The sequence below is a fragment of the Macaca thibetana genome, chromosome 11 (assembly GCF_024542745.1).
Source record: "Macaca thibetana thibetana isolate TM-01 chromosome 11, ASM2454274v1, whole genome shotgun sequence".
Taxonomy (NCBI): domain Eukaryota; kingdom Metazoa; phylum Chordata; class Mammalia; order Primates; family Cercopithecidae; genus Macaca; species Macaca thibetana.
The window spans coordinates 68,872,435-68,898,906 of record NC_065588.1 but is presented as its reverse complement, the minus strand read 5'-3'; the positions used below and the strand labels follow the sequence as shown (position 1 = coordinate 68,898,906).

Here is a 26,472-nt window from a genome sequence, read left to right as displayed (position 1 = left end):
CATTTTTTCATAAGTTCACATATACTAATTTCAACAAATTATTGCTTAGGATGAGTATTATTTAATCTGCTTTAAAGAATATATAATTAACTTAAAATTAACACATTGTGAGATATCGATAGTATGCTGAAACCATTTTAGAAAACTTGAACTACTTTTTCATAAGTAGATTAAAGTATTCCTGCAACTTACTAATACTACTAAATTGTTCAAACAGCTTTTCTTAAGGATAAATTCCATCTCAATTTATATTACAATTATTAGAGTTTAAACTCTATTATTTGATTATAATTTCAAAATGTAACATATTTCTGTAAAACACAATTGAGCACTAGGAAATCAAACAATAAAAATTATACTAAGTATCGTAAAAGTTTTGAGAACTAGTGTACAAAAATAGTTGTATAATATTATGTATACCTAAAAAGATTTACTTCCCTCTCTGTAGCAAGGAATTATTTTTCCTGTTGCCCTCTTTCCCCCGGTTCATTATTTCTTTTTCTTTTTCATTTATTGTGATATGAATTCATTCCTTCAGGCCATTTTCATCTCTGTATTCCTTTCCCTCACTAGGTGCCTTGTGAAATAAAAGATGCTCAATAAATATTTCTTTAAGTATAGTTATATATTGTATCAATATATAGCTATTAGTGTCAAATGATAATTTAGCTATGATCTCTGATAATGAAAAAAATCAGTTGTAAGAATTAGTTTTCATTATATGTGCTTTTACTACTTCTTTATTAGGTGTACACGGTTACTTCATGAGAGTACCCAGGAGAATAAGCAAGCTATTTTAGGTTCTCCAACTTCTTAGAAAAGAATTCCTTAAAATTCTAATTGCCAGTAGATTTTAATTAAATGTATTACTGTAAACTTCCTTAGGGATTCCTTTACTGCATCTAATCCAGTAGTACTAAAATTGCATTGTTTTTCAAAACTTAGTCTGCATAGATTTATAGACATTTTATCAAATATTATTTTTACTGATTTAGATGCACACAATTATCTGCATTCTGACCATCTGTTACCACAGACAGAATTTATCAGATAAATTTGTGTTGAAAATTAAGCAAATTATCAGTACTTTAAGGTTATGTTTAAACAATGTTCAGTAAAAGACAGGAAATATAATTAATAAACTAATGAATTAAATTCTTTATCCCAATATTTGATGACTTATACTGACCAAATTGAATCATAACATTTCATCCAGTTGTTTAACATCCTGCAAATTAGAAATGCAAAAGTTAACAAACAATGTAATTATTGTAAATATATTTAGTTGTGTATTTTGATGCAGGTCTAGTATTTGGAAAATCTCCGACTAATGCAATGGATAGAGATATTATCAACATATATTTATATTTTAGTGGGGAATGATGTTGTGATAGACGTAGGTTATCATATTGGCTCCCAAAATAACAACATTGTGATTTTATTTTATTTTTTTAGAGACAGGTTCTCACTTTGTCACCCAGGCTGGAGTAAAGTGATCATTGCTCACTAGAGCACTGAACTTTTGGACTTCAATGATTCTCCCACCTCGGCCTCCCCAGTAGCTGGGACAATAGGTACACACTACCATGCCTGGCTAAGTTTTCATTTTTATTTTCATAGAAATGGGGTCTCAATATGTTGCCCAGGCTGGTCTCCAATGCCTGGGCTCAAGCGATCCTCCCACCCTCGACCTCCCAAAGTGCTGGGATTACAGGCATGAGCCACTGTGCCCAGCCCCATTTTGAAGTTTTAAATAGCTCATGTTGCTACCTGAGCCCCAGTTTTCTCATCAGAATATTAGGGCTAACAACATTTATTATGTTTTTGTGATAAGTCAAATAAAACAAAATGTGTAACAGTTCTTTGAGAAAGCAATGCATTTTATCAATACATGGCATCATCTTAATAATACCCTCACAAGATTTTATAGTTATAATATTTGTAAATAATACTATCACAAAAATCTCAGTCCTATGATATAATTGTTCTGGAGACTATATAAACTAATGTGAGTTTATGACCCAACTAAAATACATGTTATTGAAACTCAAGAATAGACCTAGTATTGTACATATTAGCCTTAGAGGTTGAGATTGTATATTTTAGAAACTTCAAAGATTATAGAAAAATTTTAAGAAAAAAATGTGTAAAAATGGAGAAATCTTTTTATTTACAAGTTACCTGGAAATGTTTAATACTCGATGTGATAAATAATGTTGCCCTTTCTAATTGAAACTACTTGTTTTGTACATATATTGGCGCAGCAAATTGCTATGGCTGGAGGTTGGACACTTTCAACAGTTTGTTATTTCATGCATATATATAACTTGTAAAACTGACAAAAAAGAAAAGATAAAAACTCTAAGTAGAAAATAGAATTTTATAACTACATTTTACAGATTATTCCAAGAGATATCATTGGTTATTTTATTATTTTGAAAATATTACTTATTTAAACAACTAAAAAAACCGGTAAAGCCTGATATAGTTTCAACATTAGAAAGAATAAATTATTGAAAAATATGTAGAACAAAAACACCATCTTAATGCCACTGATACCACTATACTGTTGAACAAGTATTATATGAGGTATTGAACATTGCACATAATTATACAGTTAGAATTTGAGATTGTAGATAAACCAGTTGTTCAAGGCCACTAAAATACTGAAAAAGGATTATGATTATTAACAGTGGGGAGGAAAATACAACTATAAAAGCCCTTCAAACTCAAATCTGGAAATGGTAATTTTACTCAAAAATATACCACAACTACTAAGAGGTTTTAGTAATTCATGACACAAAGCAAGACATCCACCTATAATTTTTTCTTATCTATTACATAGATTCAGTGGTGACATAGCACATATTTGGGACCTGCATTGCAGTGTGATATTTATTACTGTTATGTTTTAAAAGTTACCCATTTAATTAAGGATTTTGTAAATGTGATATGTAGTAACTGGATTTTATCACTTCTGATAAGTGGAAAAAGTTTAGATTTTATACTAAGTATTATCATGCCTATTCACATCATGTAAAATATTTAAAATTCATGTATTTTAATTGAATGAAGTGCTGAAAAATTTAGATATGACTAATAGGTATTACTTGCTTATATGATAAAATTCAATTTTAGGTGGTACTTTGTAGATTAGGAAATAGCTCTTCTTTTCTACTAATTTAAAATAATTCTATGGCTCTGATTTCTAAAATGTCTAATTATTTTCACTATTCAGTGAGTACTGTTAGAATATATTTCTTTCAATGATTTGTAAGATTTGGAGGAGTGAAAAACCTCCTCAGGAAAATAAGAAGTGATTTACAAACATTTGGCTATGTAAAGTAGTTGCATTGTTATTTTATACTGGTAAACTTAAAATATGCTAATTTTGAAGCATCTAAGCAATGTTTGGAAAGCTGGCCTACTGGGTGAGAATACCATTTAAAAACATTTGTGTTACATAACACACAGCCATGAAAATGGCTATTCAAAATTCCCAGGTAGAACACAGTTGTCAGTGCCAAAAGAAAAGCTTTGCACATTAACACAAGAAAAGGAACTTTTCATCTTAAGGGATGGCACAACTGGCATAAAAGGTCATTAAATGCTAATAGACCCACTTGAGGTATGCTTGCTTAATGGAGGATTAGAACAAAACAGACTTAAAAACCAACACTCAGAGAATGTTTAACTCTCTGAACTACTCAACATAAGGTAGGAAAACAAGATGGAAAATAAATTGTTTTTCAGCACTAATAATTATAAGTTTACATAATTGTTTCATGCAAAAGGAACTCTGACAAAAATGATGGCAGAATCTATATGTAAGGCCGTCACAGGAGAACTGGAAGAGTGGTTAGTTTATACAAAAATTTTGTTTGTATTCATCTTCATGTAGTAGAATAGACCACTGTTCAAGAAGTAGATGAAAAATTCTTAACAGTTGAGAAATTTAGTCAGGACATAGAAAGAATAATGTTGAGATAAATTCCTTGAAGCCTTTTGCAACTGTCCTTAAGTTTATAAAAAGAGATAAATTTTCTTTGATCTGAAGACATTCTTTGTACATGTGCAGTGTACAACATACTATATACATATGGGGCTTCCCTATGTACATATACATATGTATACACTATCTATATGCCTTTTAAAATGTATACACAGCTTTAACTCAAAGAAAATGAGTTAGCAACACAGTAATCATTGCCAGACAATCCAAGTGCTGAAATAAGTGATGTTCATCACTTCAAGGGCTATTTTACTTCTCACATTGCCCAAAATTGAGAATATCATTTCTGTTTTTAGTTTTTCTTTCATTGCAACACTGATTGTCATATATAATCTTTGTGCTTTTGCATAATGCCCATCCTGGATGTAACATATATTCACACACAACATTGGACATTTGAAATAAGCATGCTGGAACACAGGCAGGACCATATATCCATGCAGAGAATATTCTGAATATGTTTTTCCAAATTGACTGTAACATCAACATGCATCACTATCATATTTGGTCCTGTACAGCAAGGAATGTACAGCTGAAGCAATCATGGCTAGTTTCACTTGCAAGAGTTGCTTTAGAGAGGAACACCCAGTAGAGAAACAGAACAGAATGAATGAAAAAAAAATATCCCCCAAAACCAAAAACTAAAAACTAAAGAAAAAAAAAAATTCCTCCCACATGTTAACACTGAAAATCTGGCCATTTTCCATGTAGTACATTTTCCTCATTCCACAAAAAACGTGTCTTCTCATAAAATTCTAAGTTGAATTGTTTATAAGATACATATATTAGTGTCTTAGAGCTTTTCCTAACCATTGGAAAAGCTCATCTTGGTAAAGCATTTTCCAGCGTACATTGGCTTCGACAGTTTCCACAGCTCGTGAGAAAGAAGCAGCAGCTACCCCATCATAGTTCTTCATGAAGTTCTTGAGCTGGAAAAATAAATTTTTGAATGGTAAATCTGCCTGTCTTAAAATGAACTCATGTCCAACATACATGAACAAGAATTTATTTAAAAAATTAAAAAACTCAATATATTTGAAACAAAATGCCACAACCACTATAGAAGACATATTTAATACTGTGGAGTGAGTTTGGTAACGAAATGAAATATGACAGATTATGTCAATTAGTTATGAAGTAATTGATTTTGGAACAGAAAAAAGAAGAGTGGACATTACAACTTAAATAGCTCCAAATTCAGCTTCATGTTTCACAATTAGATATTAAAACAGACATTTAATTGATTATTTTAAAAGCAGTTGATGGGATTGTGGCAAGGACTAGTTCTAACTTCAATGCGTATACAATGCACCAAGTAGCCTCAAACACTGAATATAAGGATTAAAGTTCACATTTTGTCAGTAGAGAGAAAATTATTTTTCATCTTCTCCAAATGAATGATATTGGGCTTGACATTATCTTTGATGTCAAGGAATACCAAAGTATTGTCTGGTGGAAAAAAAGCAATGGTGCTATGAAAACTGGATGATTAATGACATGGCAATCACCTGTGTAACTAGATTTTGAAATAATAAAGGAGGGATATGGTCTTATTTAGCTAGAGAATCTGAGCATTTAAGTTACAAGTTTTAAATGCTTTGCCATATTTTTGACATAAAATTTTATTTAGAGAGTTCACATACTCTGGAAATACTCCAAGATTTTACTTCAAGATTAAATACCAGAAGTTTTTCCTTTCTGTTTGATATATCTTAAGAAGCTGGCAACGAACTAACAATTGTGATGCTAATAGACAAATGTGAAAAATCAACTTGCAACACAGAAACATTATGTGGTGTAATTAGTGTGGGGTGTGATTCATCATATGGTGGGCGCCACATGGAGGATATGCCAGGAGAGAAATGCAGTGTATCAAGACTGGCTCAGGGGCAGGCAGAAATGGTGGTGGAGGACGGAGTTAAAATGCGGTAATAACTTTCTGAATTATTTTAGAAATTAGTTCATGGGCAGCTTAATTTATAAGCGTTACTTTGATTACATGATATGATGGGTTTTCTCAGAGTTTTTACTCTGCTTTCCTACAAAGCCCTTTGCCTAGCAGCATTAGCAATAGATAACTGTATCTCAGAGGTACATCCTTTAGAAGATTTCAAAAACGCCGTGATTTTATAACAAACATGTAAAATAGGCAATGTATTACAAACAATTATGGGTGTTGTCCTTAAAACTGATATGGCATTTGACCAAATTACATATATTAAGAAAAAAGGAAGAAGCAAAGGGATTGGAGTTAATAAATATTAATAAATATTACAGGCATTGTGCCATGGCAATAGAAATATAGATACACATATATATAAAGGGGAAGTCTAATGGAAGTACTTGACTCATAATTTTAAACTTTATCTGATTCACATTAGAATACATTTGTACTTATATATTTATGTTCAGATTCATCCAGTCTATATCCTTAAAGCAAAAAGTAATACATTTTGATTCATTTTGAATTTTGTTTTATTATAAAATATGATATTGTAATGGCATTATTTACATGTTATAGGTCAATCATAAAAAAATGCTTATACTCCTTTTAAAGTATATTCTGAATTATTACATTTTTTCCTAGGCAGTCACTGAATACACCAGAGAGTCATAAATGACCCTTTAGCAACTTTAACTCTGTGGAGCATGCTCTTGGTTTCCTTATGAGATGGCAAGCCAGCCTAAACACATGAAGTAAAACTCTTAAGTCCTTCTCAAAGGCAAACTATGGGTTTGAATATGAACGTTTATTGACAGAAGGAGAGTAGGTTGGATTATCCTGCAAAATAACTCTCAATAGAAAATGTGAACTGGTGTGTCTCCAGAGATTCACTTCTTAAATCATGATTTCAGTGCGGTAAATACTCCCCTTGTGGGCTCAGAGAGTCTGAGGTGCCTCATATGCATCTTAAGAGGAACTTATTCATCAGAACACATCTGGCCTTCTTTCCACAGTTGCCATTAATTGATCTTATGCCTTGTAATTCTCCATAGCTCTGATATCCAACATGTGGTTGGAATTGCCTCTGACTGGCCCTAGTGCACACTCACAGTGCCTTACAAACCCCTGCCTCACTTTAGAGGGCTTGGGGTAAAAGAAAGGCAGTTAGCTTTCTAGTTTGCTTCTTTCTTTCACTCTCTGGTAGGATTTATGCTGCCATTTGTGGGCAAAGGATTACCCAGGTGCCAAGGCAAGAGACTGAAGGCACAAACTTTAGCAGTATAATAAAGAAAATAGTTAGAATAAAGAATAGTTATAACACAAATTAGATATAGAAATGATCATGGACAATTATCAATCATTAGTATAAACATTATTAATCATTAGCTTTTAATATTACTCTTTGTTGCATTACTAATATAACCTAGGAATAACAGGCAAGCATAGGGTCAGGTGCCGAAGGGACATTGTGAGAAGTGACCTAGAAGGCAAGAGGTGAGCCTTCTATCACGCCCACATAAGAGCCGCTTTAGGGCTCCTTGCTCAAGTGGTAATGCCAGTGCCTGGGAAGGCACCGTTACTTAGCAGACTGCAAAAGGGAGTCTCCTTTCCTTGGAGGAGTCAGGGAACACTCTGCTCCACCAGCTTCTTGTGGGAGGCTGGATATTATCCAGGCCCGCCTGCAGTCATCTGGAGGCTTAAACCCCTCCCTGTGGTTCTGTGCTTCAGTGGTCATGCTCCGTGTCCACTTTCATGTTCCTGCCATACTCCTGGTTCCTCTTTGAAGTTCATAGTAGATAGCGGTGGAAGAAATAGTGACAGTCTTTGATCTTTCTTATAAGTGCAGAGAAGAAAACGCTGACATACGCTGCCTTCCGTCTCTGCTTTGGCTACCTAAAAGGGAAGGGCCCCCTGTCCCATGATCACGTGATTGCTTGACCTTATCAATCACTTGGATGACTCACCCTCCTTACCCTGCCTCCTTGTCTTGTATACAATAAATATCAGCACGCCCAGCCTTTGGGGGGGGGGGGGGGCGGGTGTCTTGATGGGAGTGGTCCCCTGGGCCCAGCTGTTTTCTCCTTATCTCTTTGTCTTGTGTCTTTATTTCTTACAGTCTCTGCAAATGAGGAGAATACCTGCTAAGTCCCGTAGGGCTGGACCCTACATCATTAGTGTTTTTTTTGTTTGTTTTCTAACTATACCATGATACGCTTTTATTTTAAAATGTTGCAAGTTTAGGCACTTTTATAAAATAACATTTAGTAAAATGGCAATGTTGTTTGTGTTCCCTATCTTTTTAGCAAAAAACTTTGAAGCATGTTTGTTAATTTTTCTATTAAAAAGATTTTAGCATTAAAATTTCCTCTTATTTCAGGGTATCCTATCATAAGATAAATTATTTTTAGAGTAGATTGTAAAACATAATATACTCTTAGTAACTATGTAAATGAATAGAATTAACTATTGCCCTATTATAAAGTTAATATCTTCAATATTAAAACTGTAAATGTGATGCCTTCGATGCACAGGATCTATGCTCCTCCACAACAGTGAGGTATGTTAGGTTTAAAACGCAGAAAAATGGGCATGTGAAAAGATTGGTTAATGGTCATTAATGTGGAAAAATGGCAAGGGCCTCTGAGGTTCCAGAAGATTGTCTCCATTAGTTTAAAATCAAATAAATGACAGATTGCTTTATGGAGAAATATTGTTCAAATTGCTAGAGCCATTCAATTAAAATTAAAAGGAAACTCCAGTTTCAGGTACTAGAATACTGTTTTTGGGAGAAAACCATGGAACAATGTAAGTGTCTTTACTGAATCCACCTAAAGCTGATGAGGATCATTAAAATCTGGAATGAGTTTTCAGAATTCATAAAGATGCTGATTCCCTTTTGATCTATAAACCCTTAGAAATAAGAATATGCCATATCCACAGGGAGGACATTGGGCTTTCTGCTTATGAGGTTTATGGGTTATGGTAGAATGCAACTGCATTCTCCTCAGCCTTTTCTATTTAAGAAAGGGAGGTTATCATCATAAAAACCAAAACCCCTACCCCATCTGACAATAGTGTTCCTCAATCTTATAGATGATGTAAGAATTAAAAAGCCCCAGGCAGCACCTGTTAAACTGCAAAGCCAGAGTAAATAACTCCAGAGTGAAGAGATTCATTCCTCATGCCACTTAGAGACTGCATTGTGACGTTAGCTGCTTTGTAGATAATGAAATAAAAGCCATAATTTAGTTTCAACTTTGAAATTATACCCTTCATCATAGGAGCACTTTGAAACATCTGAAATGGCAATTAAATAAAGTGTAAAAATTTAATAAATCAGTGAAATATGTAAGACAAAACAGTCAGTATGTGATAAAATCAATTAAATGTCTAAAATACTTTCTTTTCATGGCCTGGGTGTTACCAAGTCCAGGAAACTATGAAAGGCAGACAGAGTTAGAGGAAAGTAAGAAGAAAAATAGAGAAGGGATGAGAGAGAGGTAGGGAGGAGAGGAGATAAAAGAGAAGGAGAGAAGCACAGAGAACGAAGGGAGCAAACAGGAGAGAAGAGAAGAGGGAGAGATTTTGCTTTGTGCTCACTTCAATGGCTGCAGAGGTTGTGACTAAATGAGTCTTTCATTCCCAGATTATTGAATGTGAAATCATGAAATTAAAAGTACTTCATTTAAATACAGTGAAAAATGGAAGCAATCATTAATTTAATTGTTCTTTCTTTCTGTTTTTTTGTGGATATGAAAACAGTCCTTTCCATTTAGCTTCCTTTATTTGAAAAATAGTAAAATATGTTCCGGGGCGTTCAAATTTAATCCTTCAGGGTTGGGAACACACATAGCAGGGATAAAGACTGAATTTCAAATCATTACAATCAGAGACTTAGCTTAGCTTAGCTCATGGTGTGAAAGAATCTAAGTTAGTGCACGCGGGATAATCACAGGAAACTGGACAATATTAGAAGACATTAAGGATGGTGCCAGGGTTGATGCTTCTAGGGAATGGTGCTCAGTGTGATTAGCTGCGGGGCACAGCATTAAGCATTCTGTCAGTGAAAACTGAGAAAACCATCATTCTCAATGTCAAATATCAGCTATATTTTACAATGGAGAACAGGAGCACGAGAAAAGGCAATCAATGTTTGAAGCGTGATCCACTGTAATCAATTAAAAGAGTCTATATTTTGCTTATTTTTTCCTTCCTCCTTAACCCTCTCCCCATTTCTCATCTCTCTATATTAGTAAGGTGACTTAATGGCGAAACAAACAAACAAAACTAGCTGGCTTAAATTTCCAAAGTAATAAACCAGAAATAATATAGTAAGGAAATGTTAAATACTCCGTAATCTGGACACCAGTCCTTAAAAATCAAGTTTATTTTCATTAATGAAATTCATTTGTGATTGTACCAAGCAGTTTTAAAACAATTTATTAATCTCAATATGTATTACCAGATATGCTCCTTTCTACACATAAGAATTTGTTTCATTTAAGAGGCTACATAGCACAAAGCAATATTATTATGTACAGTAGGTCCATTGTCTGTTTAAGGCTGACCACAAAGCAGTGAGACCCATGGTCTGTATCTCAACACCAACCTTCGTCCATTATACAAATACTGAGTCATTAACAGGATGGTTTTGTTGTTTAGTGAATCCTACAGTGGGTTAATAGAATCATTTGAGGAATATCTGATTGGATCAATGATCTCTGAAGTGGACTGTGGATCTACAGGTTTGAAAATTATTACATTCAAACATTTCTTGCAGGCCTTTAATGTTTGATATGTTAAAAATACTCCTTGCAAATTATGAATTGAGTAGTCTTTAACGTGTGTCTGTGTGTGGGGGGGGGTGCGGGGGGGGTGTGCATGTGTAAGTAAAAGGAATGGATATGAATCTGTTGGAAAGAAATGACTGAAGTAAATGCATAATTTCAAATGTTTATAAAAGAAAATAATTAGACCTTATCTTAAAATATTTACCTCTTTGAGTTCACCTTCAGTATTAAGAAATTCTGTGACACCACTGATAAGTTTGGAATTCATAAACAATGCTTCTCCGTACCTCAAAAGAAAAAAAGAATCTTAATGTTAATGCAGGTAGTAATCACAAAAATATTACTATAAAGATTTTTTAGAGTTCTTCTCAAGGGTTCCATTTGATCAATGTTGTCAGAGACGGCCAGATCTCTGAGCACTCAAGTCCATTTCTCTAGGGATTTGGGGACAGACAGACAGTTATGGCTATGGGATATCATCAGTTCCCACCTAATATGGCTCACAGTGTTTCAGAGAAGTCTGAGTTGTAGCAAATTTTTTAAAGGAGCCCTCTATAACTGGATTTAGGAATTAACAGTATATTTCCAAGGCAAGGCCTGAGAACAAAATCTTTTAAAACTTTCAATCACAAAGCAACCTAGCTCACTGGAAGGGAAAATGATTCCAACAAAGGCAAGAGTAGCTGCAGGATCAACTTAGGCACTGTCAGATCCTTTGGTATGATTAGTCATAATTGACACTGGCATTTTCATATTTTATTCTTACAAACTGAGGCAAAATGCATTCTCCAAAATGCTCTCCAAAATATTAGCTTTTTCATGGGTACATTAAAGTATAACATCTACTTGTTCATTTGGATTGCCTAATCCTTGTACCACAAACACAGTTACTTGACTTTTCACCCAAGGCAAGGAACGACTTGTGTCAGTGAATTGAAAAGAATTCTCATTTTACTGATTTGTCCCTACTATGCTAAGGATACCTATCACAGGTCATCATACTTTTAGAACTAAGGTAAGTACAATAAAAACAAGACTCTGGATTTTTAAAGACAAGGATCTACACACTGTTACAAGAGGTTTTCTAATGCTTCCGTAACTTGTGGGATCTTAAGTATCTGATATAAGATTTAATTTAGCTTCTGTAGAATTTAGTTCTCTCATCTATAAAATGAGAAGGCTGAACTAGATGACCACTGAGATTTATTATAATTCTACCATTGAACTATTCCACAGAAAAAAAAAAATTAGCTAGGTAAAAGCAAGCAAATAGCCATTCAATAATAATAAAAGTGATCACTTTCAATCAGTATGTGGGTACAAAATTGTCCAACTATCCAAGCAAATAATATTTTTTTTTCTAAAGAGGTATTAGTTGCTTTTACTTATATTGTCCTGTGACGATAATAATAAGGTACAGTTTGCCCCTTGAAGGTATTATACTATCTAGTTGAAGAGTTTGACATGTAATCAAATAATTTCCATGTATTGTGGCTAAATGAGGTGGTGATAAAATTATACACAGTGCTCAGAGAGGATCTCTTTATCTGTAGGGTCTTGGAATGGCTTCTGGGAGGTAATGGCATCCAGATTGACCATGGAGTAGTTATGAGCAACAGGGAAGAATGTAGTTTTAGGCAAAAGATGAACATAAACAAAGAGATGTGAAAAGACATGGTTTGTGCAGACAACTACAAGCAGTTTGATATTAACAGTGCATACAGGCCAAGACGATGGTTCACGCCTATGATCCCAGCACTTTTGGGAAGCCAAGGCAGGTGGATTGCTTCAGCTCAGGAGTTCGAGACCAGCCTGGGCAACATGGGGAAACCTTGTCTATACAAAAAATAGAAAAAAGCCAGGCGTGGTGGTGTATGTATGTAGTCCTAGCTACTCAGGAGACTGAAGTGGAAGGATCACCTGAGCTCAGGAGGTCAAGGCTGCAAAGAGCTGTGATTGTGCCACTGCACTCCAGCCTGGGTGACAGAGTGAGACCCTGTCTCAGGGGGAAAAAAGAAAAAAAAAAATTAGTCCATACACTGATACATTGTGAGCCTGGGGATTGAAGAACAAGAAGCTGAGAAAATATGCAGAGGACATATTAAGGAGCTTAGATTATAAATCTCACTTAGAAAGTTTTATAGCAGGGAAATATCCCATTTGCTTTTCTGAAAGATTCTTGGGATAAAGGGAAGAGGCTAAAGTGTGTTTGTGTAATTATGGAGGCAGTGAGACAGAAGGCTGTTATTTTAAGAGTACTGGGAAGAGATGAGAACCTGCACTAGGGAAGTCATCGCAAAAAAAGAGAGGAAGAATTCAACAAACTTTAGGAACTGCTCAATTGACACAACCTAAAGTCTAATTGTTATATATGACAAGAGAAAAGGGGACGACTGTTAGACTTCCAGATGCTGGGCTTGAGCAATTGGTGGATGGCCACAAGATTTACTGCGAAAAGGAGGATAAGAGAAAAATCATGGATTTAGCTTTGCAGGCACACTCACAAAGGCAACCTCGATGGGCAATAATTCATTACAGGGAGAAAGGTAGGGACAATGTCTGAATTAGAGATACAGATTTGGGAGTAATTGAAACCATGAGAGTAGAAGACATCTAAAATCAAGAAGAACTTGTAGAGTGAGAACAAGGGTGCCTTCAACAGAGCTCCGTGAATGCCAGCATTCAAAAAATCGACAGAGGAGCAGAAGCCCATGAAGATTATGCTCCTATTTGTCAATGTAAACACCATTGTATTTTTGGATAGGATGGAGATCATGGATTCAGTGAGACAAAATAAGCATATCAGGAACCAAGCATTTTTTGGTAGGAAATAAACTATATATGCCTATAATTGCATTGCCCTGAACTCTGACTTACAAAACCACTCTCTAAAGAAACTGTGTATTGGTGATATTCTTTTAAGTTAGATGTTTGTATACATTAATTTTACCTTAAGTGTCTGACTATTCGCTCCATTATATGCACAAAAGCAAAGCAAGCTTTAATCGCCCAACTATTACAAGAGCTGAGCTGAAAATATTAAAAGTCAAAGTGTCTTATAGAAATATCAGTGTTTTTTCACAATGAAATACCTAAGGATAGAGTGTTTTAATATGACACAGCCATTCTAATTGAACTTATTATACCAGGGCAACTGATGAAGGTATGCTTAAAAATAATAAAGATTGCACACTAGCTTTTCAGAGACAGAACAATAGGTCTGCGTACTGTCTGGGATCATTGAAGTTAAAAAAAAAAAGCAGCATTTACACGCTCTATAATAAATTGAATTTTAATAGGCCATAGAGATGATCAGAGTAATAAATTAGCGTGTATTATAATATATTTAAATGCATAATGAAATATCTTATAAAGTTGAGGCTAAAGAATTCTAACCATGAAACAAGATGTCCTGGGAATAAATTTTACTGCAAGTGGAATTATACAATGATTCAAATGATTAATATTACTTCTCTATATCATGGTTTTATTCAGGTATTTTAAGATATTTATATTTAAAGAAAATTTAAAACAATTATACGGAAGTAATTAAAGTTTTATTTTTATAATAGCACTGTATTTATAAATCATTTCTATAACATATTCAAGATATAGGGGTTTTATGATACAGTGTCTTCAACTTTGGACAGTTTGATAGATTTTCCAGGAAAGTTGCTGAGCTAAACCTTTTTTACTCCAAATGTTTGCACATATAATTAATTAAGGTTATCAATTTTAATAAAGGAAATATATTATAGAATTTAAAAAGTAATTTTGAGTTTCACAGGAGTGGCAACATTCGTCTTGGTTGAGTATTTTAAAATCTAATCCTATTGCATGGATCTTAGCTTTAATACAAAACTTGGGCCTTTATTCTTCATATTTCAGCTTTAATTTACTCATTCAAGTAAGAATTCTTATGTCTACCTGGTATTTAGTATCTTCCATTTATCTCTGAAAAACTTCCAGGCAAGGTCTCGGCCATGTGGATTTCGAGCTACATGGATTATGACATCAATTGCATCTTGATCCAGCACCACCTCAGAATTCAGTGACAGATTTAGAAGCCTACAAAGATAGAATTTTGTAAAAATTTTTAGTCCAATAACTTAAACATTTTTATAATCTTACTAAAATTTTAGGACCTAGTTTGTCATATTCTTCAAAAGAATAGTCTAGTGTAATCTTTAATAATGCAAATTTATAAATAGAACACATTCGTTTATAAAAGAGAGAGGATCAAACTCATGGTATTTTAATTAAAAACATTAAACTCTAAAAAAATCTTGTGGAAGGACAAATCACAATTCTGGTTTGATGATGCAAATTCTCCTTTAAAACTCTTTATACTAAACACTTCCTTTTATAATGAAATATTTTCTTAAACATATATAAATTATATAAAATAATTAGTCATTAAAAGATATAACCTCTGAAATCAAGTAGCTTTAGTCTTTAACATGGCAGTTTTTCTCACCTTTAGGAAGATGTATTTTAAAATAACTAACATATATTCAAGTAAATAAAAGCAATTTCAGAGCAATTTGATTAACACAGAATACTTTTGTTACAGAAACAAATTTAGAAAATCAGTTGACTTACCTATTTAATAAATTTCTGTCATCACTGCAAGTTAAGGCTTCCAATAATATTTTCTTCTCAGAAACTGCTGTGGTGGAATGGAATTTCATCCATATGAATTCCCAGACATCCTCATCCAGTAGTGACACTCCTGTACAGTATACGATGTCTCTAACATTTAGTGGTATTCTAAAGAAGCAACCCATGGTGGTTTTCTATTAATTAAAAGCTTAACAGTATTGAAAATAAAGACAGATTTTGCTTTACTGCAGTCAGTTTTTTAAAAGATTATTTTGCTAATTAGATTTTACCTGAAACAGAATACTACATAGTAATAATATTTTCAAAATATTTCTCACTGAATGAATAATGTATTTTATTCAAAGGTAGTTTTGAACATAATTATTATTTCTACTCTTTACTATACTTAAACAAAAATAGTAACATAAAGGCTTCATAAACCCATGAAAATAAGGCACTTTATCTTTTCACCAACTTTAATATGTTTATTACACAAAGATTTTGCTCTCATAATTGGTAGACCCAAGAATGTCAAGAAAGTACCAGCTGAGGAGACTAATTAATCTGGATAGAACAGAAACATTTTCTCTTAAATTCTTAGATAACTTTATAAGTAATTTTCTCAAGCAACTCTCCAAATTTTGGAGACCTAGAAGATTATAAATATAGGTAATAAACAGATACCAAAACATAAGTAGAAAGTTATTTTTTCTTATGTTTATAAAATAACTTAAAATATACTAAAATTTGACTTTGATCTGAAATGCAATATTATAGTGGGAAACAGTAAATTTAATTAGACTTGGCTATTCATAAGTTTTAAATTTTCATCCCTACTTTGTCAGAGTGATTTTTCTTACTAAATATTATTTCTTTAAGTTTTGGTATGTACCCTACATTTACTGACTTTTTAATATGCTTCTCTGAAAAATGCTCCAATACTTTTTTTTAAGGTTTCAAAATTTAATTTTGCTTTTTTTCAACATTCACTCATCTACTATCAAACATCTCATTAATAATTTGAATGTGGCAGTTATATACTGCTTTTTCTGGATAGCAAAAGCAAACAATGCCTTTTAAAGATTTAGGACCTTGATGATTAAAATACTGTTATGATTAAAGGAGTATTTGGAGAACAGGAAGAATTGTGTGAATGACTGCCAGTAAGATAATCTGAATCTCATTTTGTTAAGCAGCTAAGAAGGGCTACAATCAGGATATTGTGGCACTATACCAGGTGTGTAGAATTCTAAGAAAGTATCATACAAAATTCATGTTCCCAGAAAAGGCTAAACTTATTCTGTCTTTTTCAACAAATAAAGTATTTGGGGAAAAGTTACTTTAATTTGGTTAACTGAAGCCCTTTTGCTTTGTGGCATTAGAAAGCATTTTGTTTGATTTGTTTTTAATGAAACAAAAGGAATACAGACATAGAATAAACCATTAAAGAGCTTCACATCTTTCTCTTGTTTTCCATCTCAGCCCTGCAAGCCCTGTGGAAAGTACTAACAAAAGCCTTCTCAATTACTGGTGACATGTTCTCTCTGCTGTGTTTATGACCAGCTTGACACAGGGCATCCCTGAAATCACTAAGGAAGGCATTGTCACCACATTTTGAAGGATGTGCTCAGTTCTGGTTAAGATTACAGAGATGCCTCCATCTTTAATAACTTAAATCAACAGCTATAAAAGAGGGTGGGTCTTTTCCTCCATATATTACAGGCTGCAGAGCACAACACTGCATTATTGCCCTACTTTTGCCAAAAGAGTGAATAAAAACTTGCAAGAAAAAATCAATAAAATATCTAGTGAAATCACTAACCCACCGATCAATGTACATTTCCTCAATGTTAAGCATGATATTATAGTAACAGTTTACTTTCTAAGATATATTTATTAAGCTGTCAATATACCAGAGAGAATATAGGGATAAAGCCCCTTAAGTCAGGATTTTTATCACGTATAGAACCAACCTCCAATATCAATGTTCAAGAAGAAAAGGCACGTAGAAATATAGAAAAATATGTAACAGAATACACTAAACTATGTTGCCTGGAAAGCACTTGAGTACCACATACTATACCGGTGCCATATACTACAGTTACCTGTAAAAGTACCCAGCCCCTGGCAACCTTCATTCCACTCTTTAATTTCATAAGCTTCACTTTTTAAAATATCTCATATAAGTGGAATCCTATCTGTCTTTCTGTGACTGTCTCTTTCACTGAGCATAAAGTCCTCCAGGTTCATCAATATTGTCAATACTGAAAAATGTCCTTCTTTGTAAAGGCTGAATAGTATTTCATCGTATGTATACACTACATTTCCTTTACCCATCCATCTGTTGAACATTTACATTGTTTCCACATCATGGCTAATGTGAATATTGCTGTAACAAACTTGGGAATGCTAATATGTTTTTGATATCTTGATTTCAATTCTTTTACATAAATATACACAAATGAGATGCTGGATTATATTGTAGTTCTATTTTTAGTTTTTTGAGAACATTCCATACTGTTTACCATAGCAGCTGCACTATTTTGCATTCCCATCAGCAGTGTGGAGGGGTATTGATTTCTCCACAACCTTGACAACATTTGCTGTGTTTTGTTTTTTGATAATAGTTATCCTGAGTGTGAGGTGATATTTCATTGTGATTTTGATTTGCATTTTCCTGGTGATTAGTGACTTTTTTTCATATACCTGTTGGCCATGTCTGTGTCATCTGGGGAGAAAAGACTTTTCAAATCCTTACCCCTTTTTGTAATCAGATTAATATTGTTTTGCAGCCGGACGCAGTGGCTCATGCCTGTAATTCCAGCACTTTGGGAGGCCGAGGCAGGCGGATCACGAGGTCAGGAGATCGAGACCATCCTGGCTAACACGGTGAAACCCTGTCTCTACTAAAAATACAAAAAATTATCCAGGTGTGTGGTGGCGGGCGCCTATAGTTCCAGCTACTCAGGAGGCTGAGGCAGGAGAATGGCGTGAACCCGGGAGGCGGAGCTTGCACTGAGCCGAGATGGCACCACAGCACTCCAGCCTGGGCAATAAGAGAAAGACACCATTTCAAAAACAAAACAAAACAAAAAACCTATATATGTGCATATAGTTTTGCTGTTGAGTTGAAGGAGTGTCTTATATATTTTGGAGATAAACCCTTTTTCAGGTATATGGTTTGCAAATATTTTCCCCATTCTGTAGGTTGCCTTTTTACTTTTGTAGATTGTTCCCTTTGCTGTGCTTTTTAGTTTGATGCAATTCCACAATTTATTTTTATGCTGCCTATGCTTTTGATGTCATATCCATGAAATCATTGCCAAGATCAATTTCATGAAGTTTTCCCCTATGATTTCTTTAAGAAGTTTACAGTTTGGGATCCCATTTAAGTCTTTAATTCATTTTGAATTGATTTTTGTGTCTGGTATATAACAAAGGTCCAATTTCATTATTTCTTTTACATGTGGATATCCAGCTTTCCCAGAACAATTTGTTGAAAAGACTATCATCTTCCTATTGTGTATATTTGTCGCCCATTGTTGAAGAGCAGTTCAGCATATATTTGTGAATTTATTTTTGGCTTTATATTCTGTTTAACTGGTGTATATGTCTGTCTTTATTATAGTACCATATTATTTTGACCACTGTAGCTTTGTAATATATTTTAAAATTAGCAAGTATGATTTCTCTAGCACTGTTCTCCTTTCTCAAGATAGATTTGGCTATTAAAGTAGTCTTTTGTGGTTCCATCTGAATTATAGAATTTTTTAAATGTCATTGGAATTTTGATATAAATTGCATTGAATCTGTAGATTGCTTTGGATAGTATTACAATTTTAAAATATTAATTCTTCCAATCCATGAACATCAGATGGCTTTCCATTTGTCTTATTTTCTTTCATCTATGTTTTATGGATTTTAGTACACACATTTTTCACTTCCTTAGTTCAGCTTATTTCTAAGTATATTATTCTTTTGAAAGTTTATTTATATATATATTTTTTTCATAGAGATGGGGTCTCTCTCTGTTTCCCAGGTTGGTATCAAACTCCTGGCCTCAAGTGATCCTCCCACCTTGGCCTCCCAAAGTGTTGAGATTACAGGCATGAGCCGCCATGCCCAGCCTATTTTATTTTTTGGTGCTGTTGTAAATGGGATTGCTTTCCTGAGTTATTTTTCAGATAGTTTATTGTTAGTGTAGAGAAACACTACTGATTTTTGTGTGTTGATTTTATATCAAGAAAATATACTGAATTTATTAGTTCTAACAGTTTTTTGGTGGGGACTTTAGGGATTTCAATACATAAGATCATGTCTTGTGCAAACAGGGACAATTTTACTTCTCTCTTTTAAATTAGGATGCCTTTTATTTCTTTTTCATCCCTATTTTCTCTGGCTAAGGTTTCCAGTATTATGTTTAAAACAAGTGGTTAAAGGAGGTATTCTGATTTTGTTCTTGGTTATAGAGGAAAAGCTTTCAATTTTTCACCATTGAATATAATGTTAACTGCAGGCTTTTCATATGTGGCCTTAATTACATTGAGGCACTTCTCTTTTATTCCTTATTTATTTGTTGAGAATTTGTTTTTATCATGAAAGGATGTTAAATTTTGTCAGTGCTTTTTATTTATTGAGATGATCATGTGATTTTTATCCTTTATTCTAATAATGCGGTATGTAACAGTAATTGATTTTTGTATGTGGAAGCATCCTCGCACCTCAGAGATAAATACCAGCCAGTCATGGTGTATTATCCCTTAATGTACTATTGGTTTCAGGCTGCTAGCATTCTGTAGAGGATTTCTGCATAGGGGTATTTACCTGTAGTTTTCATTTCTTGTGATGTCTTCACCTGGCTTTGCTACCAGGGTGATGTTGGTAAAATAAGTTTGGAAGTGTTCCTCATCAATTTCTTTTGAAAATTTCAGGATTGAAGGATTCTTTAAATGTTTGGTAGAATTCACCTTTCAGTGAAGTCATCTACTCCTAGGTTTTTCTTTGTTGAGAGGTTTTTGGTTTTCAATCTCCATCCCAGTTATAGATCTGTACAGACTTGCCAATTCTTCATTGGTTAGTCTTGATAGGCTACATTTTGTAGGAGCATGTCCATTTTTTTTATTATTTCATTTGTTGGCATATAATTGTTCATAGTAGTTTCTTTTGATCCTTTTTATGTCTGTGGCATCAGTTGTAATATCTACTCCTTCATTTCTCTTTTTGAGTCTTCTCTCTTTTTAAACTAATCTAGTTTAAGATTTATCAATTTTATCTTGTCTGATTTTTTCTATTGTTTTTCTGTTTTCTATTCTGTTTTTTTCTGTTCTTATCTTTGTTATTTCCTCCCTTTTGCTAACTATGTGGATAGTTTGTCCTTCTTTTTCTCTCTCCTTGAGGTGTAAAGGTAGTTTCAGGTCATTATAAATATAGGTATTTATCACAATAAACTTCCCTCTTAGTTCTGCTTTTACTGTATCCCGTAAGTTTCATTACGATGTGCATTCATTGTGCATTCATTTTTGTTTGTGTTGATGTACTTTTTACTTTCCTTTTGGATTTCTTCTTGACCCAATTGTTGTTCAAACGTGTCTTGCTTAATCTGCATATTTGTAATTTTTTCGTTTTCTTTTTGCTATTGATTTCTAGTTTCACTTCATTTTGTTGAGTAAAAATATGTGATATAATTTCAAACTTCTTAAATTTGTTAAGACTTGTTTTACGACCTAACATGTAATCTAACTTGGAGAAAGTTCTAAGTGTGCTTGAGAAGAGTGTATATTCTGTTGTCGTAGGGTATGATATTCTGTGTATGTCTGTTAAGTCCATTTGGTTTACAGCGTGGTAAGCCCTCTCTTTCCTTATTGATCTTTTGTCTGGATATTTTATTTATTATTAAAAGTTGAATACTGAAATCTCCACTATTTTTAATGCTTTTTATTTCTCCCTTCAGTTCTGTCAATATTGGCTTTATATATTTAGGTGCTCTAATGTTGAATGTATATATGTTTATAATTTGTCATATCTTTCCAGTGGTTTGACACTTTTATTATAATATAGTGCTCTTCTTTGTTTTGTGATGGCTTTTGACTTAAAGTCTTTTTTGTCTGATATAAACATAGCTACACCTGCTTTCTTCTAGTTTTCCATTTGCACAGAGTATCTTTTTCCATCCCTTCACTCTCAGCCTATATGTGTCCTTAAAGCTAAAGTGAGACTCTTATAGACACTACACAGTTAGGTCTTGCTTTGTTAATACATTCAGCCACTTTTTTTTTTATTGGGAAGTTTAATCCATTTATATCTATAGTAATATTGATAGAGGAGAATTTGTTTTTGTCATTTTAACAAAATTGTTTTCTATTGGTCTCGTAGTTTTTTTTTCCTGTCTTTGTCTCACTTGCCATGCTCCTTTCTTTGAATTTTTATATTGATATGCTGTGATTTGTTTTTCCCTCTCTTTTGTGTAACTTCTGTGGCTTTATTAGTGTGCTTACCTTGATGTATACATATAGCAGTCTATTTTAAGCTGATAACAACTTAAGCGTAAACGCACACAAAAACTCCACAGTTTAACTCCTGTCCTCACACTGTTATTGTTTTCACAATTTGTATCTATTCATATTGTGTACCTTTTAATATGTTTTAGTCATACTGATTTTAATACTTCTGTCATTTAAATTTTATACTAGAATTAAAATTTACCCACCACCATTACAATAATAAAGTGTTTGTATTTATCTATATGTTGATTTTTACCAATGAGCTTCATACTTTCTTAGGCTATTTTGTTGCTGTTTAGCATCCTTTTATTTCAACTTGAAGAATTTCCTTTAGCATTTCTTTTAAGGCAAGTCTGCTGGTGATGACCTCACTTAACTTTTGTTTGAGAAAATCATTATTTTTCTTTTATTTGTAAATGACATTATTGCTTGTATAATATTCTTGCTTGACAATTTTCTTTTTCCTTTCAGCATTTTGAATATATCATTCCACTTCCTTCTAGCTTGCAAGATTTCTGCTGAAAAATCTTTTGATATTTCTACAACTGTTCCTTAGCAAGTGCCAAGTCACCTTCCTTTTGCTGTTTTCAAAATTCTCTTTTATACTTTTGCCACTTGGATTATAATGTGTATTGGTGTACATTTCCTTAAGGTCACTTTATTTGGGGTGCTTGGGCTTTTTGCTTCTGAATGTCCATTTCCTTCTCTAGATTTGTGAAGTTTTCAGCCATTATATCTTTGAAAGAGCTCTCTAGTCATTGTATTTTCTGCTTCTTGGACTTCCATGATGTATATATTGGTTCACTTGCTGGTATTCCAAAAGTCCCTTAAGCTTTCTTAACTTCTTTTCATTATTTTACATTTTTGCCCTTCTTAGTAAATTTTTAAATACTTGTCTTTAAGGTTGCTGATCAATCCATCTTCATGAATCGGATCTGCTGTTTAACCCTTCTATTAATAGTAGATTTTCAGTTAAGTTATTGTGTACTTCAGCTTCATTACCTGTTTAGTACTTTTAAATGTTTTATATCTCCTTGTTTAAATTATCATTTTTTAATGCACTGTACTCTTGACTTCAGGGATCTTCTTTATGATAGTTATTTTGAATTATCTGTCAGGTAAATCATATGTTTCATTATGATCAACTTTTGAAGTTTTATCTTGTTCCTTTGTTTGGGACATCTTTCCTAGATTCTTATTTTTTTTTTTCCTATCAGTTGCTGTCTACACATTAATCAATTACTTCTCCGAATTCACAAACTGGCCTTGTACAGAAGAAGATACTCACCCAATAGCCTGGCTAGAGACTCTGGGAACCTCTACCGTCTTTATTCCCAGGGAGAAGCAGGCAGCTGTGGTTGTGTCTGCTTGCTCTGTGCTGAGCTGGGGAGAAGCTGCAGTGTCTTAACAGTTCAAGCCACTGTTTCTGTTCTCTCGGTGGCTAGCCTGCATCAGACCCATCAGAACGCCAAGACTGTGAAGTAGGATGTTAATTCGTTGGGGTGCCCCAGAGAAGTTTGAGCACTGGATGCACAGATCAACTCTTTCCCTCCCCATGGGGAAGCCAAGAGCTGGGAATTTCCCTCTATTTGTTCTGTGCTGAGCAGTAGACAAGATCTCTGACATTTACCAGTCCAAACTCCTATCTCTGTCCTCCTCCAGCTAGCTAGGCTATGGCAGATCTGTCAGAGCTCCAAGACTAGTAAACAAATGCTCATTCTTTGGGCAGCACCAGAAACATTGAAGCACTGGAAGCACAGATCAAATCTCTCCCTCTCTAAAAGGCTGTCAAGAATTGGGATATTTTTTCCCCATTGCTCTGTGCTGAACAAGGGAAAACAAAATGGCATCTCTAGCTCAAGCCACCACGTCCATTCTCCCTCATATGGCTAGATTGTGCTAGACTTTTTAGAGTTCCAAGGCAGGCAAGACAGAAGCCAGTCTTCTGGAGATACCTTTGAAAATGGTAAGATACTGGATGCATGAATCTACTTCTTTTATCCCCTGGGAGAAGCTGGGAGGAGGAATTCTCTTCCTGATTATTTGACTGTGTGCTAGGGAGTAGAGATTCTGATAAGTGTGCGTCCTGAATCACTCTACTAGCTTTGATGAGTGGTTTTACACTCACTAATGATACAGGAACATTTCAGTTAGTTTCTGGATTTCTCACAAAGGGAATTTGCCCATTAATTGTTGCTGAATCATTGTGTTTGTCAGGGGAAGAAGAATCCAGTGCTTCCTGCTCTACCATCTTGCAGATATCACACTAAAAATTGTATACCCTTCAAGAGGGTATCATTGCCATGCCCTGGGCCTAACCAGTGAGCTGCAGAGTAATATCAAGGCATCCAGCATATAATCTTCTGAGAGTTGAACTGTACACAAATGTTACCTGTAACTTTTTTTTAAATTACTTTTTTTAAAAAAAATCCACGGTTTAATCAGACATCTTTGGTAAATGTTTGATGTTGGAAAGACTGGATTTCTGAATATAAGTATTCACTGTGTTCACCAGCATTGAAGTGATACTTGCTAAAACACAGCCTCTGGGTGAGTTAAAAGGATATAAAGTAGCAGTATATTTAAGGAGCTACTGTATGGCAAGTTGGTCATACGCAGAGCAAGAAGAAGAGATTCTGAAAGGACACTCAGCAATAAAATATTGGATAAAATGCCAGACAGGCCACCCTGAAGGAATCTAACACAAATGGATAAAATAACAGACAGACAACCCTGAAGGAATCTGACACAAATACGGGGCAAAGAAAGTCTTTGAAGGCAAAGCTGCCTATAACAAGGGCAGGTTCTATATTTGTGTCTGTAGCCTCAAATCAAGAGAAAGACTGCATACTTTGAACATGCTTTACAAAAAACTGCTGGTCAAGTTTCAGTCTTCTCAATGGCTATCCATCACATAGCAGATATATCAAATTTGATGAAATTTCATTACTATGTAAATGAAACACACATATGTTTACATATATAATTTAAAGCATGTTGATGGTCCATTGAAAAATAGTTCTCAGTCTCAGCTACAAATCCCCAAAATATCAGGGAAGAAATGACTCTATTAGCAGCTGCTAAGAAGTACAATTGCACAGGTTTATATGTCTCCTTAGAAGAGAACAAGTAGCACCTCTTCTCACCCCATCAACTCATGTTTTTTATCCATGCAGCAGATGAAGAATCAATGTAAAGTTCACAAGATCATTTTTACTCATGCCTATAAATGAAATAAGATTGGTAAGCACCGGATATGTCAAGGGCCTTCGGTTCCCAATGACTTCCATTGTTAATGAAACCCCCTTTTGTTGCTAAATTTGTAAAGATGTTCTAATAACATTTCAGCAAAATGATTGCTCTGGGGACAGTTTAAGATCTCTTTGTATAAACCAAAGTCATTAGAAACAAATGAAAATGTTCATTTGTTTGTAAAGCATGAGCTAAAAAAAACCCCACAGAACCCACACTTATGAACAGTACAAATGAGTCCTGTGAGACTCTTGATATTAGCATTACAAGGAGAGGGCCCCTCCTAGTGAACATGGAGATTCTTTATAAAAATGTGAAAATTCCCACAGTCATTTCTCTTTCAATGCTGCCTGAGAATTAAATTCTTTATAGAATTTTATTATCTGGGAAGGAAAACTGTGTTTGTTTTTCTCTAGGTATGGTATACACGATAAACACGAACAGTGAGTTAGCCTCTCCTAGCTACCTTCACACAAGACGAATCCCGGGGTAATGCTTAGCCAAAATAAAATGCCTTTATCTTTTTTAGGATACTGACATTACAGATATTATTACCTAGTTAGAGTAACTTGTTTGATAGTTTATTCCATTCTTATTTTAAATAGGATTGTGACAGAGTTCATTTGTATGATAACACTTTCGAAAGCATAGAAGTTCAGCGTATCATTGTGAAATAATTTCTTTTCATATTTTAGTGATGTATTTAACTTTATTATCTTACTCAAAGCAAATGCTGTGGAAGGAAAAGTTAAAAAATTAAGTAGGTGGAAAAATAAAGACATACATCTTTCAGGAAAAATGTTTTACTGAGTTAAATAATAATAATGGCTGCCTTAGTCTGAACAGCTATAACAAAGTACCATATGCTGGGAGGCTTATAAACAACCGAAATTTATTTCTCACAGCACTGGAGACTATAAGTCTGAGATTAGGGTAACAGCATGGTCAGGTTCTGGTGAGGGCCTCCTGCCAGGTTGTAGACTGGTGACTTCTTGCATTCTCATGTGGCAGAAACAGGGCGAAAAAGCAATCTGGGGTTTCTTTCATGAGGTTTTTAATCGCATTTGTGAGGGCTTCAGCATCACTGTGATTTAGCTCCCAAAGACCCTACGTCTTAATACTATCATATTGGGGGTTAGGATTTCAACAAACAAATTTGGGAGAAAAATATGTTGTTCATTCATAAAAACAGTCGAATGAAACTAAATCATAGTAAATTGGTATTTTAGTTATTAAATGAAAAACAGTGAAATGAATTGATAAAATAAATAATTAAGACAATTTCCAAAGATTTTGCTGTGAATGTTTTCATTGCTTTGTGGTAGAAAATCTGAACTCAACTAAAATATCAACAATAAGGCACTGGTTTAA

At 34.0% G+C, this 26,472-nt stretch overlaps 1 protein-coding gene across 1 annotated transcript in view; it reads right to left on the bottom strand.

The window, feature by feature from the left end:
- Positions 1–727: 727 nt before the first annotated feature.
- Positions 728–26,472, bottom strand: part of TRHDE (thyrotropin releasing hormone degrading enzyme) — a 420,293-nt gene continuing 394,548 nt past the window's right edge. Inside the window, exons 16-19 of the mRNA XM_050749271.1 lie at positions 15,350–15,517; positions 14,675–14,815; positions 10,953–11,034; positions 728–4,941 (exon numbers count right to left, since the gene is read on the bottom strand). Coding sequence (XP_050605228.1) covers positions 4,798–4,941; positions 10,953–11,034; positions 14,675–14,815; positions 15,350–15,517 — 535 coding nt within the window. The 3' untranslated portion in view covers positions 728–4,797. The remainder of the gene's footprint in view (positions 4,942–10,952; positions 11,035–14,674; positions 14,816–15,349; positions 15,518–26,472) is intronic.